The 13,271-nt window shown below is 41.2% G+C and overlaps 1 protein-coding gene across 1 annotated transcript; it reads right to left on the bottom strand.

Annotated features, from left to right (window-relative positions):
- Positions 1-1,010: 1,010 nt before the first annotated feature.
- On the bottom strand, positions 1,011-12,922 carry bmf2 (BCL2 modifying factor 2). The gene is made up of 4 exons (XM_061706956.1): positions 12,807-12,922; positions 9,663-9,899; positions 8,209-8,417; positions 1,011-4,970 (listed from the first exon to the last, which is right to left on the bottom strand). The coding sequence occupies exons 2-4, from the start codon at positions 9,874-9,876 to the stop codon at positions 4,854-4,856; spliced, it is 540 nt and encodes a 179-aa protein (XP_061562940.1). The 5' UTR covers positions 9,877-9,899; positions 12,807-12,922; the 3' UTR covers positions 1,011-4,853.
- Between the last annotated feature and the right edge of the window lie 349 nt (positions 12,923-13,271).

Below are 13,271 nucleotides of genomic sequence, written 5' to 3' on the forward strand. Positions count from 1 at the left end.
TCTTATTTACATGTGACCTGGTGCAGTGATAGTTGTTAGTTTGGAGAAGGAATAACAATTCTGATTTGCAGCTTCTGATGCTGTTAAAAGTAACTATTCAACTGTTTTTTGGAGAAAATAATTTCAAAAATACGAGAAAGGAAAAAATAATAATCTAATCCTTGTTTGAGCAGTCTTACACATTATGGTTTTTTTCTTATCTGAATGTGGTCTATTAAAAAACACAGGAAATGGCTCTTGTTTTTGCCTTTTCACAAATTCAGGATTCAAATGCTGTACTTACTATCTAAATTAGCCATGGTTTGGCTCATCTAAGGATGCAGTTTTTTTTTTTAAAGCAAGAAATTTTGCCTTTGATTTTAGACTCTATGAACTGTAAAAACCCCTTGTGACATAACCTTTAGCACACCTCACCCCCGTCCATCACCACTTATCAAGTACTGATCGGAATTAACAAGCCTTTTTCTGTGGTTATCTCATACCAACACCACCATCTCCTAAAACAGAGCCAGAGCCTCTTCAACGATTCCTTTATACCTTTTAATGTTTATGGCAGCTTGGTTTAAAATGAATGCAACTTGATTTGAAGCTGGGTGGATGCAGATGTGACCAAGCTTGATATGTCAAAGCTAAGGTGACCAGGTTATGTAACTCACTTTGAAACTCCTAAACATCTGATCTCAAGCACAAAAGACTGATGTTTTTTTTAATAAAATAACTAGCTCTGAGTGTCTTATATAAATGTCATATGCATGAGGAAATATGAATCCAGAATATTTTCTGAGAAGCAAATTGAAATGAATTCCAGACTTGTCAGACCAAAGATGGTCAAAAGCAGTGATGGGCCAGTTTTACAAACGTAACGTCCCAGTAATCAAAGCAGTCTGTGCCGACCAGAGGGAAACTGAAAGAACTATTAATGTGGTTTATTGTTGAGAGAAAATTTGTTTCCTTAATTATTTTCCATTTTACGACCCGCATTAGGAAAAAGAAGTTGAAGACAGGACATGTAAACTGAGCATAAAGTTTTAATGGGAAAAAACAGCAATGTACCCATTTAACAACAAAAGAAATAAAGAGAAACTGTAAGATTTGAGCCAAGCTCTTATGTACAGCATATTGCACTAGAAAAGTAACAAACATCCCCTGTCCTCCTCCTCCAATCCCTCCATCATTCCAGTGTCCCGCGCTGTTTGAAGTCTGTGCAGGAGAAGCAGAGCAGTCCCAAAGATAACACAGCCAATGTTTTTTTCTTTTTTTTTTGTTTTTAAAGAAAAAAAATGCTACATCTGGACTGGGTCTCACTTCATTAGACACATGAATGTGAAATCCTTGAGACCACTCTGAACGTAAAGAAAGCAAGGTGAAGACGATACGACCTGAGCGTACTGAGCACGCCGGCCTGTTCATTTCATGTGTTAAAAGATACTGTGGTTTTTCACTCCGAAGTTACATTCAAACCCTTAAGATACAGAAATTTGTTTTCCAGGAATGTTGGACATGCATTTTTACTTCATTTACATATACTGAAAAAAAGCCCTTTAACTTGAGTGACACAGCAGACTTGGCAATATCAAAAATCAAGAATGCCATAACATTGAAAAAAGCAGTTGTAGAAAACCAAAAGTCCATGTTGCTGCAGCTATTTCTTCGTCCTCTTACAAAAAAAGTATCCAAAAACATTTTCCGTGGTTTTTCTTTTTTATAAAGATTGCAACATGTGAGTCAAATTCATGTCAAATGTATAAAAAACACCAAATCACAGCACTTGACAGTAAAGATACACTCTTTCTTGGTTTCTATAGAAACAAAATCAAACCAAAAAAAAAGTGGAAAAACAAAATTAAAGACAACAAAGGTTGAACAAAAATGTTTCACTTGAGTTGAGGTTGCAACAGTGGTTGGCAGCGACGGGTTCAACGCACCCGACAAACAAATAAAAACCGGGCACCATGGTGGCTCATCCCTCCTTCAAAGGTAAACCCAGATGCTTGGCCAGCCGTCCTGACGCTTCAGCTCTCCGCTACAAACATTTAGTCTAGTTTATCTGGATTTGACTCTGATTTTCTGGGGCTAGTACCAATCAAGGGTGTTATTAGCAACGTTGCGGCCTAGTTGGTTTTAATAGTGGCTTTTGTTTCAGTCGTCACATAACGCCCGCCTCCACATCGCTGTGATTTGGCTCGGTACGTTCTGTACCGATGAAAATGGCTACGGTCCCATTCCATGAAAGAGAAGTTTTATAAAAATGAATGGGTATGGCTGGCAAGACTGAAACCCAAAGCTCTACTCGATTTGTAGATAATAAAGCACAACAACCCCAGACGCGCCGGGCTGATCCAGCATATCGCAGATCTTTAAAAAGTTTCAAGAATCGACAGGGGAAGTTCAGCACTGGAGTAGAGAAAGCGAGAGAGGCGCCAGTACAGTATACAGATAAAAAAAATTTTGTACAGTGCAAGTTGCAAACAGCCATTTCTGGTATTGAGAGGGTTTTGGGTGAAGAAACTTGCCATTGGAGCAGAGAGATATGAAAAGTTGAGCCTGTGCCTCGTGAGCTGATGCGACAAATGAATGAGATTTATTTTTGTTTCTTTGAGCTCAAAAGTGAAACGAGCTGTGACTGCAGTGACCTGGGGTATAATTATGCCAAATGTTGTTGACGCTCATGGTGCGGCAGGTCTGTTACGCACAAGGCACATTTTGTACAGTTGATTGTCTGTCTGTCCTTCATGTGATTTCGTAAAGACTCACGCCATTTGTGTGAGAGAGCACGAGGCACATGGCTTTAGTCCAACCTCCCCACACACAGGCTTCAAACACGCAACTGAACGCACCTCCACAATGAGAAGAAAAGGACTGTACACTCTGAGATAGCATCTATACAGTAGCACTGGGCAAATATACACAAAATAAATTAGAATAAATTATCTTAAAAGAATCAAAACATAGCGAAAACTGTTCTCATTAAGGACAGGGAGTAGTTAGACAAGCTCACGGAACGAGAGAGATAGAGAGAGTAGGGGAATTTGGACTGCACATGAGTGTGTCACAACTATCTGAATTGGCTCAGCGTTCAATGTTTGCAGGAAACAAACTTTCGGGTTCAGCTACTCCTGTAGTAAAAAGAAAAAAACGTGCTCAATGTGACACACTCGTAACACACTCCCATCGAGAAAAAAAAGTCTCAAACATCAGATCCTTCACCATCCTCTGATTTAAGAGCGGCCACACGCAAACGTTTTCACCAGAGGTCGCTCTCAAATAGCGTTGGATGCGTTAAATATGGCCCGTTAACTACTCCCTGAAGAAAACGTAAAAAAGAAGAAGAAAAAAAAAAAAACATCAGTGTCTTAAAAGTGAATATTGTGAATCTACAACCGACAAGTGAGGAATCTTTAACATCAAATTTCTGACAGGCAGTGGCTGTGTTGGTGTGAAACGTTGTTCCCAGGTGTGTCCGTGTGTTAAGGAAGCAGATTCTTAAACTGTACAGAAGCCGTCTTCACGGAGTGAAGCTGAAGGTACCGCTGGCAGTTTGAGAGATCTCAAGACGCGTTTCAGCACATCAGGTTTAAATCAGTGCTCGAGACATTTACAGCTGGAGTGAAATAAAATATAAATGCATCTCTACAACGCATGCCAAAATGCTTTTGTAAAAAAAAAAAAAAAACAAAGGAAAGATTTGTGAAGACAAAATGTAGCTCGTGGAGAATCTCTGGATGTCGGTTTGATTGCAAATGCAGCTGATTCCTACGACTGTTACTCCTTCGACTGGCTGGAATATTGCTGATAAATGTCATCTCTTTCACAGGCAACCCACGATGCAGCAAAAGGGTAACGTTGCGATTGTCAAAGTCCGCTATGGGGTAACACATCCTGGGGAAAATTTTCGGAAAAATTATGACATCTATTCAAAGCTTTTCAGCTGATTGTTTTCCAATGCCCTGATCGTAATCCCACGAGGGAGATTTGTGCTTATTTGGTTTCAGAATCGATGCAGGATTTGCAGACGGAAAGCACGACGGACACATGATCGCAAACCGAGATCGGAGCCGCAATTGCTTTGAATGATTCGACTGAGATATCTTCAATATACCGAATTCAAGTATACATGCTTCATATTAACAGTGTCTGAATGTACACAGTGGGTTGGAGGGGACCTCTAACACCACATCTGCTGCTGGAGGGGGAGATGCTCATAAATGACACCAGTAAAAGATGCGGATTGATTTCACATCCCCGTGTTTACAGTGGAAGCTGGTGAAACATGCATTTATATGGAGCCTTTATCACATTAGTCAGCATGAAACAGAGAAGGGTAAGTACTTGGTTTGTTGTTGATTTTTGGGGGAATAAACCAGAAATGTGCCTTGAACCTTCAAGGTTTAAAGTCAGTAATTTCAGCACAGAAATGTCTTTTATCCACAGTCTGTCACCTAAAAGTGGCCTAATCTTAGCATTTTTCTCTCTCCCATGATTTTCATGATGCAAAATATCATGTTTTGCAGCAAGAGAGAATAAGGCATTCCCTGGACTGATGGAGGTCCTCCGGGACTTGAAAACACCAAATAAAAAGAGCAGTTTAACTGTACAAAATAGGTAATCTTACAAATATTTCGAAAATATCTCTTCAAAACACAATGGCTTCTTCTCGGAGAGGCAAAAAAAAAAAAAAAAAAAAGGGAATCAGTCTCCGTCCAGCGGCGACCAGTGTCTTCATCTCATCTTCATGTTCAGTTAGAAAACAAAATCCAAACCCGTTTTCCATCTTACAGTGCCATCTCTAAGTCTGATCCCTTGGTCCCATTTAGAAAAACGAGGGCCAAGGCGAGGGCCAGCAGGAAGTCCCTTCATCTCTGCTGTCCCTGCAGGCGGGGGAAGAGACCCTCTCTTGGAAACAGAAAGCCAACAAGGGCCATCGTAAGGCGCATCCACACAGGCAGGTTTTGTCTCTGGTGCCGCACGAACTGCAGGGACGACAAAAAAAGACATTGGCGATGAGCATCATTTCTTTTTTTTCAATGAATGGTGTCATACGCACTACACTTGTCAATTATGAAACAGGGCTTCCCGTAACTATGATTTTATTATGATTTTTTTCCACTTTTTGATACATCTTTCTGTTTAATGCCAACAAATAATACATTTCATCATTCTCACAATTTTTTAAATGTGAAAAAATAAAATGACTTCCATACATAAACCAAAGCAGAAGTGTCATAGGGCTTTGTTTGGTTTATTCAGAACAATCTCCATGAATTTAAAATAACTTATTCAGACCACATAAAGTGCAAATCTTGTTTAAGACATTACTTTGTGTAAAAGTCCATAATTGTAACATAAATACTGCCCAAAGTTGTAAGTCTGAATGGTTTTCCATCACCAGCGTTAATCACTGCACAATTCATGTTGAATATGTTACTTTTTTAATCTTAAATGATCATTTACCAGGTGATAGCACAAAGAGGGATGTATATTTGCCAACAAACATGACATTAATAGAAATCAATATTGTAGTTTTAAGAGCTCAAGAAAAAAACAAATAAGCTGGAACACTTTGGAGCAGGAAAGCCGTTAGCGTGATCATTTTATGTTTTACACCAGAGAATGATCAAGCCGCGACTTACATGTGAAAACCATAACATAACAAACTACATTTAATGCAGCTAATGCGTTTACTTTCCCTTAATAATTAGGTATATGCTTATATTGTTGTAGTGTCATCACTTTTAGGTTTTGAGAACCACAGGATATTTTCTTTTGACATGCTCACGCATGGCGGTTGTGGTGATGTAATACGCTATTTAGATTTTATTGAGCGTACAGAACAACATTTTGTTGCGTTTCTCCCTGAAAAAGTCCCAAACCTGATGCTTGTGGTTTTAATCTGGTTTTAAGTAGTAGAAGTTTCATTCAATTAAGGTATGCTGCTTGTACCCGCCATTGTCAAGGTGACGCATCGATGCATTCTATGCAAGTCGACATATTTATGTAATGGATTGCGTCGATGTGTCTTGCAGCTCTATTATGAAAGTCATTTCTTCAGAACAGAAGGTTAACACTTGTGAATTATGGGTGAACCCTGTGAGTTACAACCAAAAGAGCATATATGCGAGCTCATGTTTCCACAACATTGGCTTGTTTCTAGAAAACGTGTCACAAGAACACACAAGTGCACTTGCACTCTTATCTCAGGAGCTCTCATTTACAAAAGAAAGTCAATAATGACATCTGATTCTGTTCATGTAAAAAAGGGATATTGGGGTTAAAATTAAAACACTATATACAGTCTGACCCCTGGATCTGAGGCTTATTGCAGTGAAATTACTCAATCTGTCCTAATGTTTGGACAGTCTCTTAACTTCTAAGCGTGTGGTTCAAAGTGTGATGTTTTCTCTTAACGTGCTGCTATCCCCTGGCACGCCTCCTGAGTAACAGCACAGTCAGCTGAATACTTATCAAAACTAAACTGAAACTCCCTCCCCTCGCACACGGCTCCCCTCTCCCAGTTCTGTAATTCTTGCTTGTTTTTTTTGGGGTGTTTTTTGCCCTCGTGAGCCACAGTCAGATGAAGGGGTTCCTGTTCCTGTCGGCGCCCCTCTGGATACCTCCCACCCCCACCTTCACCCCTCATCCTGGAGAGCTCCTGCTGCGCGTCTCACATATTGCAGCCTGTTGCATAAGCATTCTTGTTAAAATTATTTCTGTGCTCACTACATCAAGGTCTCTACCAGCCTAGCAATCGGAGTCTGCCACAGGCTATTTGATGCAGAACAAGCAGACTAAACTGAATTGAACCAGCACCACTAAACGTAACCCTAATTGTCCCTAATTGCTTTAATTCTACACTGCTAAGCTTATTTAAACAGCACCCTTGTGTTTCACAGGAGGCTCATCTTTCTGCACTCAAATGCGTGGGTAGTAGGAGAATAATGTGTATTATGTTGACCCAAGCTTATTAAACCCTAAATGATTAAGAAAACAAACCTTGTTTGTGCTCTAGCCTTCACTCTAAACGAGGATGAGTTTGTGGCCACAGAAATCAAACCCAAATGCATTCTGTTTCACACAGACATGAACCCACAAATCAGCTCAGATGGGCAATATTCACTCAGAAAAGCAACTGACAACATCTAACAATAGCAGCAAAGTACACAGGAGTGATTGCATGTCATAAAGGAGAAATTGTAATAAGCTAGAGTGAATGTAGTAATAGATCCGCTAAAGCAGAAGACAACCATAGCACAGGAAGCAAAAAAAAGGGGGAAGAAGAATCTTATCACTGTCACAGAGTAACACACACAAACCAAAGATGCACACGCTGCACGGCAGCGGGACAACTGAGGTATTGTGGGTAGCCGTCACGTTACTGGTTGTGTCTTCGTGTGTGTGAGTCAGAGTCTATTTTTAGATGAGCATATAAACAACTGACTACGTCTACCCAGACACAGACATGCTGTTCGCTCTAGTTGGTGGCAATCAGATCGTGCTCACCTGTTCTTTGTCAGTATTTGCAATGTCATTCTCAGGGTTTTATTATTTCCTAAACTCTTCCAAGTTTAAAAGCTGCATATGATATGTTGTACTTTAAAGGAAAATGACGTGTGGAAAAGTTGCTTGGTTACAGCTGAGGCCAACATTTAAAGGAATGTGGTCATAAATGGTGTCAAACCCCGATGAAGAAGTACATTTCTCAAATTTTTACCCCCTATTTTTGTCGACTTAAAAGTCTGCCCTGATATTGCCGTTCACAGTAACAACAAGGTATAAGCGACAAAAACATTGCAGCACAGTATTCTTCTACAACCACCTTCTTATACTGAGAGTAGTTTTGAATAATAGAAGTCTACGGCCACGACTGGGACATCAAAACTTGCACGATGTGACTAATGCGTAACTTAAGACTAATTTTTTTAGTGTGGCCAAGAAGGTGGTTGATTCTCTGTTCAAGATCTGGGTTGCAGCCATTTCAGCTGCAAAAATATTCAGTCCCTTTTCTCCAAACGAGTCATAAATTGGCACAGAAACGTTTTTATTTGGGTCTCCAATCAAGCTGAAGCTAATGGACATTTTTAATACAAAAACTCAAGCCTTGCTGCTTACACGTGTGTGAAATATACATGAAATGGTTGGTGTTTTTGTGATTTTGTTTTTTCTTTTTGCTTGATAGTGCACTCACGCTATAGAGTTGAGGATGAGACTTACCAATTCAATGTGTTCCTGGTGGAACTGGTCTCCAATCTGCCGGAGTTTACGTCCAATTTGCACCTCGACGCTCACCCCCGCCGGCTCCTCCGGCCCCGCTGCCATCCTGTGGTTCTCTTCCCCTCCATCTTCCTCCTCAATCTGGCTCTCGCCCCGGTCCTCCATGGGCTCAAACTGAGCGGGAAGATGTGAGAGCAATCCAGCGTTCCCTAAGACCAAAGAAGAAAAAAAAAAGAAGCTTCCTTTAACTTCAGCTTGTTTTGAGTTTCAAATTCCCTACAGGATACCATCAAGATCGTATCAGTGGTGTTTGAGTAAGCAGCTAGTAGTTTCACTTCAGTAAAATTGCAAATTTTTGCTTTTTCAAATATTGGTAAACAGTGAAGGGGAAAAAAAAAAGCCACTAAAATGTATGATCAGACTATCTTGTTTACCAAGTACAGCCTCAAACACAGTTCCGTCTGAACTTCGACATGCAAAATAAATGTGCTGCCACAATGGTTTCCGAAACCCAAACGAACAGGCTTTATCAGATCGTTTTTGTTCTTGAGTGGAAAAATCCACCAACAAAAAAAGATTGAAAGCGTTGGTAGGAGGACAGCGCAAACACCTTATTAAATCAACAAGCTCCTCAGTGAACTGCCGCCTTTTATTGAGCTGTGTCACTGAGTTTACTCACTGCCTCTGGCATGCATCTGGCTTCTGCAGTCATGCCACTTGGAGGGAAAAAAACACTTTTTTTTTTTAATGTTATCATGTGTGCAGAATACCCTGCACGGAAGGGCATAACATCTCTAAGAAACTCAGTGCCCTGGACTGTGTTTGCAGAGGAGACGGGGCACAAATCCAAGTGCATGACATCCATTACTGGTTGGATTACAATGACCGACGTGGTAATAGCAGTCAGTGGTGTTTATGCATTGATGATTTCAAATCCAAAACAATAGGAAGCTCTCATACACAGATCCTGAGTCAACAAACAAAACATTCTGCTAAAACATCGGTTCAACTCGATTAGCGTGATGTCACACTAATTTGATTAGGCAAGGGAAAACACTATTGGATTAAAACTGATGGTCATATTAGTGCTGGTATGTACCTTCTTTTTTTTTTTTTTTTTTTTTTTACGTGTATGTGATATCATTGTTTCTGTTTTCATTTTATCTTAAAGAAATGATGGCATGAGGTGCAAAAAAACCAATCCGGAAACTGTATGCATCATCTAATGAGATTAGGATTGTTGAATATTTTTAGAACATCACATACTGTTAAAAGGTATGAGCATGCTTTGTTGTGATGATTCAAAATAGTTTCATTTCTCACAAAAAAAAAAAAGATTCATAGATACCCTACTTTTTTTGATGTAATTACATTTAAATGAAACAGACAACTTCTAAAACCATAATCCCTCATAACTTCAGCCAGCTAACAGTGTCACACCCCCCCCCTCTTACCGCGGAAAGGTATGCAAGGCTGCCGGAGTAAGCTGCAGGGCAGTAGGTTAATGCTGTTATTATGGCCCTGCGACGTAGGCATGGCGGCAGTGACGGCAGCAAGGGCCTGTCCAGCTGCCATCTGTGTGGCTTGGTCTTCGTATTTGATGTCTCTAAAGGGCGTTTCCCAGAGCTTCGAGATAGGCTGTGACATGTCCTCCTCCTCATCATCCATCCGACGCCTCAGCGGTAAATTCCCTGGAGAGAAGAGGGGGACAACAGAGAAACTTTAGAACAATATTCCAAGAATTTTGTGAAGGTGTTTTGGTGATGTGACTGCATACTGTATTAATATGACTTAGTTTAACTGTTTATGATCTTTAACCTGCAGATTACTTGACTGTGATTTGTTTTAGACCAAACAAAAACTGCCAAATATCATCCTGTTATCAGTAAACACTTTGCTCTCCGGCAGATGGAATTATCTCATCCTATCTGCATTAAATGGAAATAAGTCGTTAATCATTGTAATTCCTTGTAAGCGGCTTATACAGTATGTCATAACGATCAAAACAAACAGGCAGAGGTGGACTTTCTCAGAACCGAAGACAGATCAGTGAATTTGGATTTAAAGATCAGCTGGGGTGCCTAATGTAAAAAAATTAAATAAGATTTAAAAAATGTAATGTACGTAAATGCAACGGCAGGAACCAACTGATGGGAAACACCTTGTGTAGGGGGACCCATTGCTCTGCTAAAAAAGCTGTGCCAGAGCTGTCACCCTTCTACAGCACATTTTGCCAAGCTCTTCCTGATATTCTGCCAAAACCATAACAGAGTGCCAAAAGATCCGGCAGAGAAGCTTTACCTCCCAGAATTACCTTAATTTGAACAGTGTGATGCACAGCAGAGCGCAGTCAGGGGATTAGGTTCCTTCTGCACAATGCCACAGCTCAAGACTTGGCTCAACAGTTGCTGTTGTTGCCTGCCCCTCAGCCAAAAAAAGTCACTAGATATCTGTCTGTCTGATCTACCACCAGGCACAGATACACAGGCAGAAGGTGAGTGAGAAAAATAGCGACACTGCCATGGACTGTGTGCGCAGCAACCATACATGAGGAAGAGAATGACTTTCAGTCCCTCCTTAACTGTGCCTTCTGGATGTAAATACTCCAGGGTTTTTCCTTTATCAAAACTACCGCTTTATCGTTCCACGAAGGGTGCATGTCTCTTTCTTTTGTTGTGTAAGTGGAGGCAAACGGCCAGGGTTGGCAAATGCAAAAGTTGAAACTGGATACACTGGTATTGTGTTTTCAGAGCGAGACAGCTACCGTCATATATCTCTTTGTGAAAGTGTCTCTCTTTGCATGATGTCATATCATATGGATATCGAGGAGGAAACTACATTTTGAATAGCAGTGGAAAAATACCAAGGCTTTGACGACTAAAATGTCAAGAAAAACATCGAATTGCCTATAATGGAACAACAACTGCCCTTGATTCCCCCCCAAGTTATTTAAAAGTCAAATTAGTTCTTTTCTCCAAGGAGGCTAATTAGTTACACATTTTTTGAAAATTTAAGACAACCACATGTTGTATTAACTTCACCTCCAGGCACATTGAGCAGTAGAGGCATTTATGCAATGGAGCAGCAAGAATCACTGATATCAACTGGGCACTTATGCTGTGTGTCAGTCGCAATGCAAGCCCTGTCTTGAATTGGCAAGACTGAATTGACTGGCAGTCGTCAGTGGACTGGCACTGTAGATATAGTTTCAGACAGATGAAATAAATAAATAAAACAAACATAGACGGGGAGACACACAGAGAATACATCACACACATCAAGCACACAGTGCCTGGGGCTGGAGGCAGGCCTGGCAGAAAGCACAGTGGTGGTCAGAGGCTCAAAGCCCCAGCAGAAAGTGGCTCCCTCTGCTGCACCATCTGTGCACGCAAACGCTGGCCGAGACTCAAGGCTGATTTATGGTTCCGCGTAACACCAACACAGAGCCTACGGCGTATCGCCGCGTAACCTACGCCGTGGGCTCTGCGTCGATTTAACGCAGAACCATAATTGAGGCTTAAGCCGCTACTTCACCTACGAGTACATGTCATGTGGATATCAGCATGGACGAGTGCAGGTGACATGCATGGATGAAGTCATGAAGCCTGCTTTCCCTACGACTATGAAAAGGCCAAGAAAAGATCTAGCAGGAGTATTTTGCATCGGCATGAGTAATTACATTGATGTAACTGGTTTATTTCACTTGACAGGGAGATAGAAACGTGGTTTAACACCACGACGTGGACATGCTTGGTTAGCTTACATCGAGTTGTTTCATTTAAGTAAAAATATTTATAGATAACTTCTTTTTTTTTTTTTTTTTTTTAAGAAAAAAAAGGAGTCTCCGACCCAATATGAGGACAGCGGGAGATGCGCTCTGCCGTCCCCGCAGCAGGAGCGACGTGTTCGGGGACAACATTCACAACAAACCGGCACACATAGGCTCTAATAAAAAGGAACCAGCAGATAAAACTTACTGAAATGAACAACTACAACTGAAGTTTTTGCCCGTTTTACCTCCTGAAAAGGAAAGACGGCAATAAGTACAACATATTCCCAACCTTGACACATTTCTCCGCACCTTTCCGCACGTCTTCCTCAAAATACAGACACTGACAGGAGCAGTAAATACAAAACTGAATTATTCATCCAGGGCAAACTATTCTGCCGTATGTTGAAATTATTTGCTGGTATAATTTAAGAGTAACACCGGATAATGACACGTAGTCCCAAGGTGGCATAAATACTGACTCTCCTCCGTATCTCTCTCTTTGTCAGGCAAAGTCACTCAACATGACATAAATCCAAATCCTGTACCGATATGAGCGCTGTGTCTCCAGCCTGAGCGCTCCTCAGCGCGCCTGTGCCCGGGCATGCCCGCCCGTCTAAAGCCTGAATTATGGTTCTGCGTTAAATCCATGGCGTAGCCTACGGCGTAGGGTACGCGCCGACGCGCACCGTACGGTGCGCGTCGGCGCGTACCCTACGCCGTAGGCTCTGCGTTGGTGGAACGCGGACCCTAAAATCAGCCTTTAAAACTCCTTCACACGCGGAGCTCGAGAGTCCCCCTTTTACATTGCTATAAATGCGACACTCACCGCCAGGAAATGCGTTTTTCGTTGAAACCGGTGGTATCTTGACACGTTTGCGCGACTCTGTTTTCCAGGGACTGCGCTGGCTGCTCCCCTCTCCGCATTACAGCCGCTCGTGGATGTTTGCTGAGTGGACGGGGGCTTGTTATTTTCATTCTGTTAAGGATGATCCGCCCTTTCGCCGCGGAGCCGCCTCCTTCTCAATCATGTGAAAGCTCCACAGTCAGCCGCGCTGTTGTTATGCAAATACAACACCGCTCAGGGGTTATAAAATGCAGTCATTGCTAAATTTTAAATTCTATTACCATATGTGTTTTACACTTAATTAGGGGAGAGAAAGTAGTTAGGCTATGTGCTTAGTAAAACTATACATATCTGAGAAATATTCAGTTTAGTATATTATTTCTTCTTCAGCTAAATGCATTTGAAAACAAAGAATTAAAAATACCACACGATACACCATTTAATACA

This window comes from Cololabis saira, chromosome 18 (assembly GCF_033807715.1).
Source record: "Cololabis saira isolate AMF1-May2022 chromosome 18, fColSai1.1, whole genome shotgun sequence".
Classification (NCBI taxonomy): Eukaryota; Metazoa; Chordata; class Actinopteri; order Beloniformes; family Belonidae; genus Cololabis; species Cololabis saira.

Coding starts and splice junctions, on each gene's coding strand:
- bmf2 (XM_061706956.1), bottom strand. CDS start 9,876: ATGGATGATGAGGAGGAGGACATGTCACAGCCTATCTCGAAGCTCTGG. Junction 8,418..9,662: donor GCCTTGCATACCTTTCCGCG/GTAAGAGGGGGG, acceptor CTTTGGTCTTAG/GGAACGCTGGATTGCTCTCA. Junction 4,971..8,208: donor ACCAGGAACACATTGAATTG/GTAAGTCTCATC, acceptor TCGTCCCTGCAG/TTCGTGCGGCACCAGAGACA.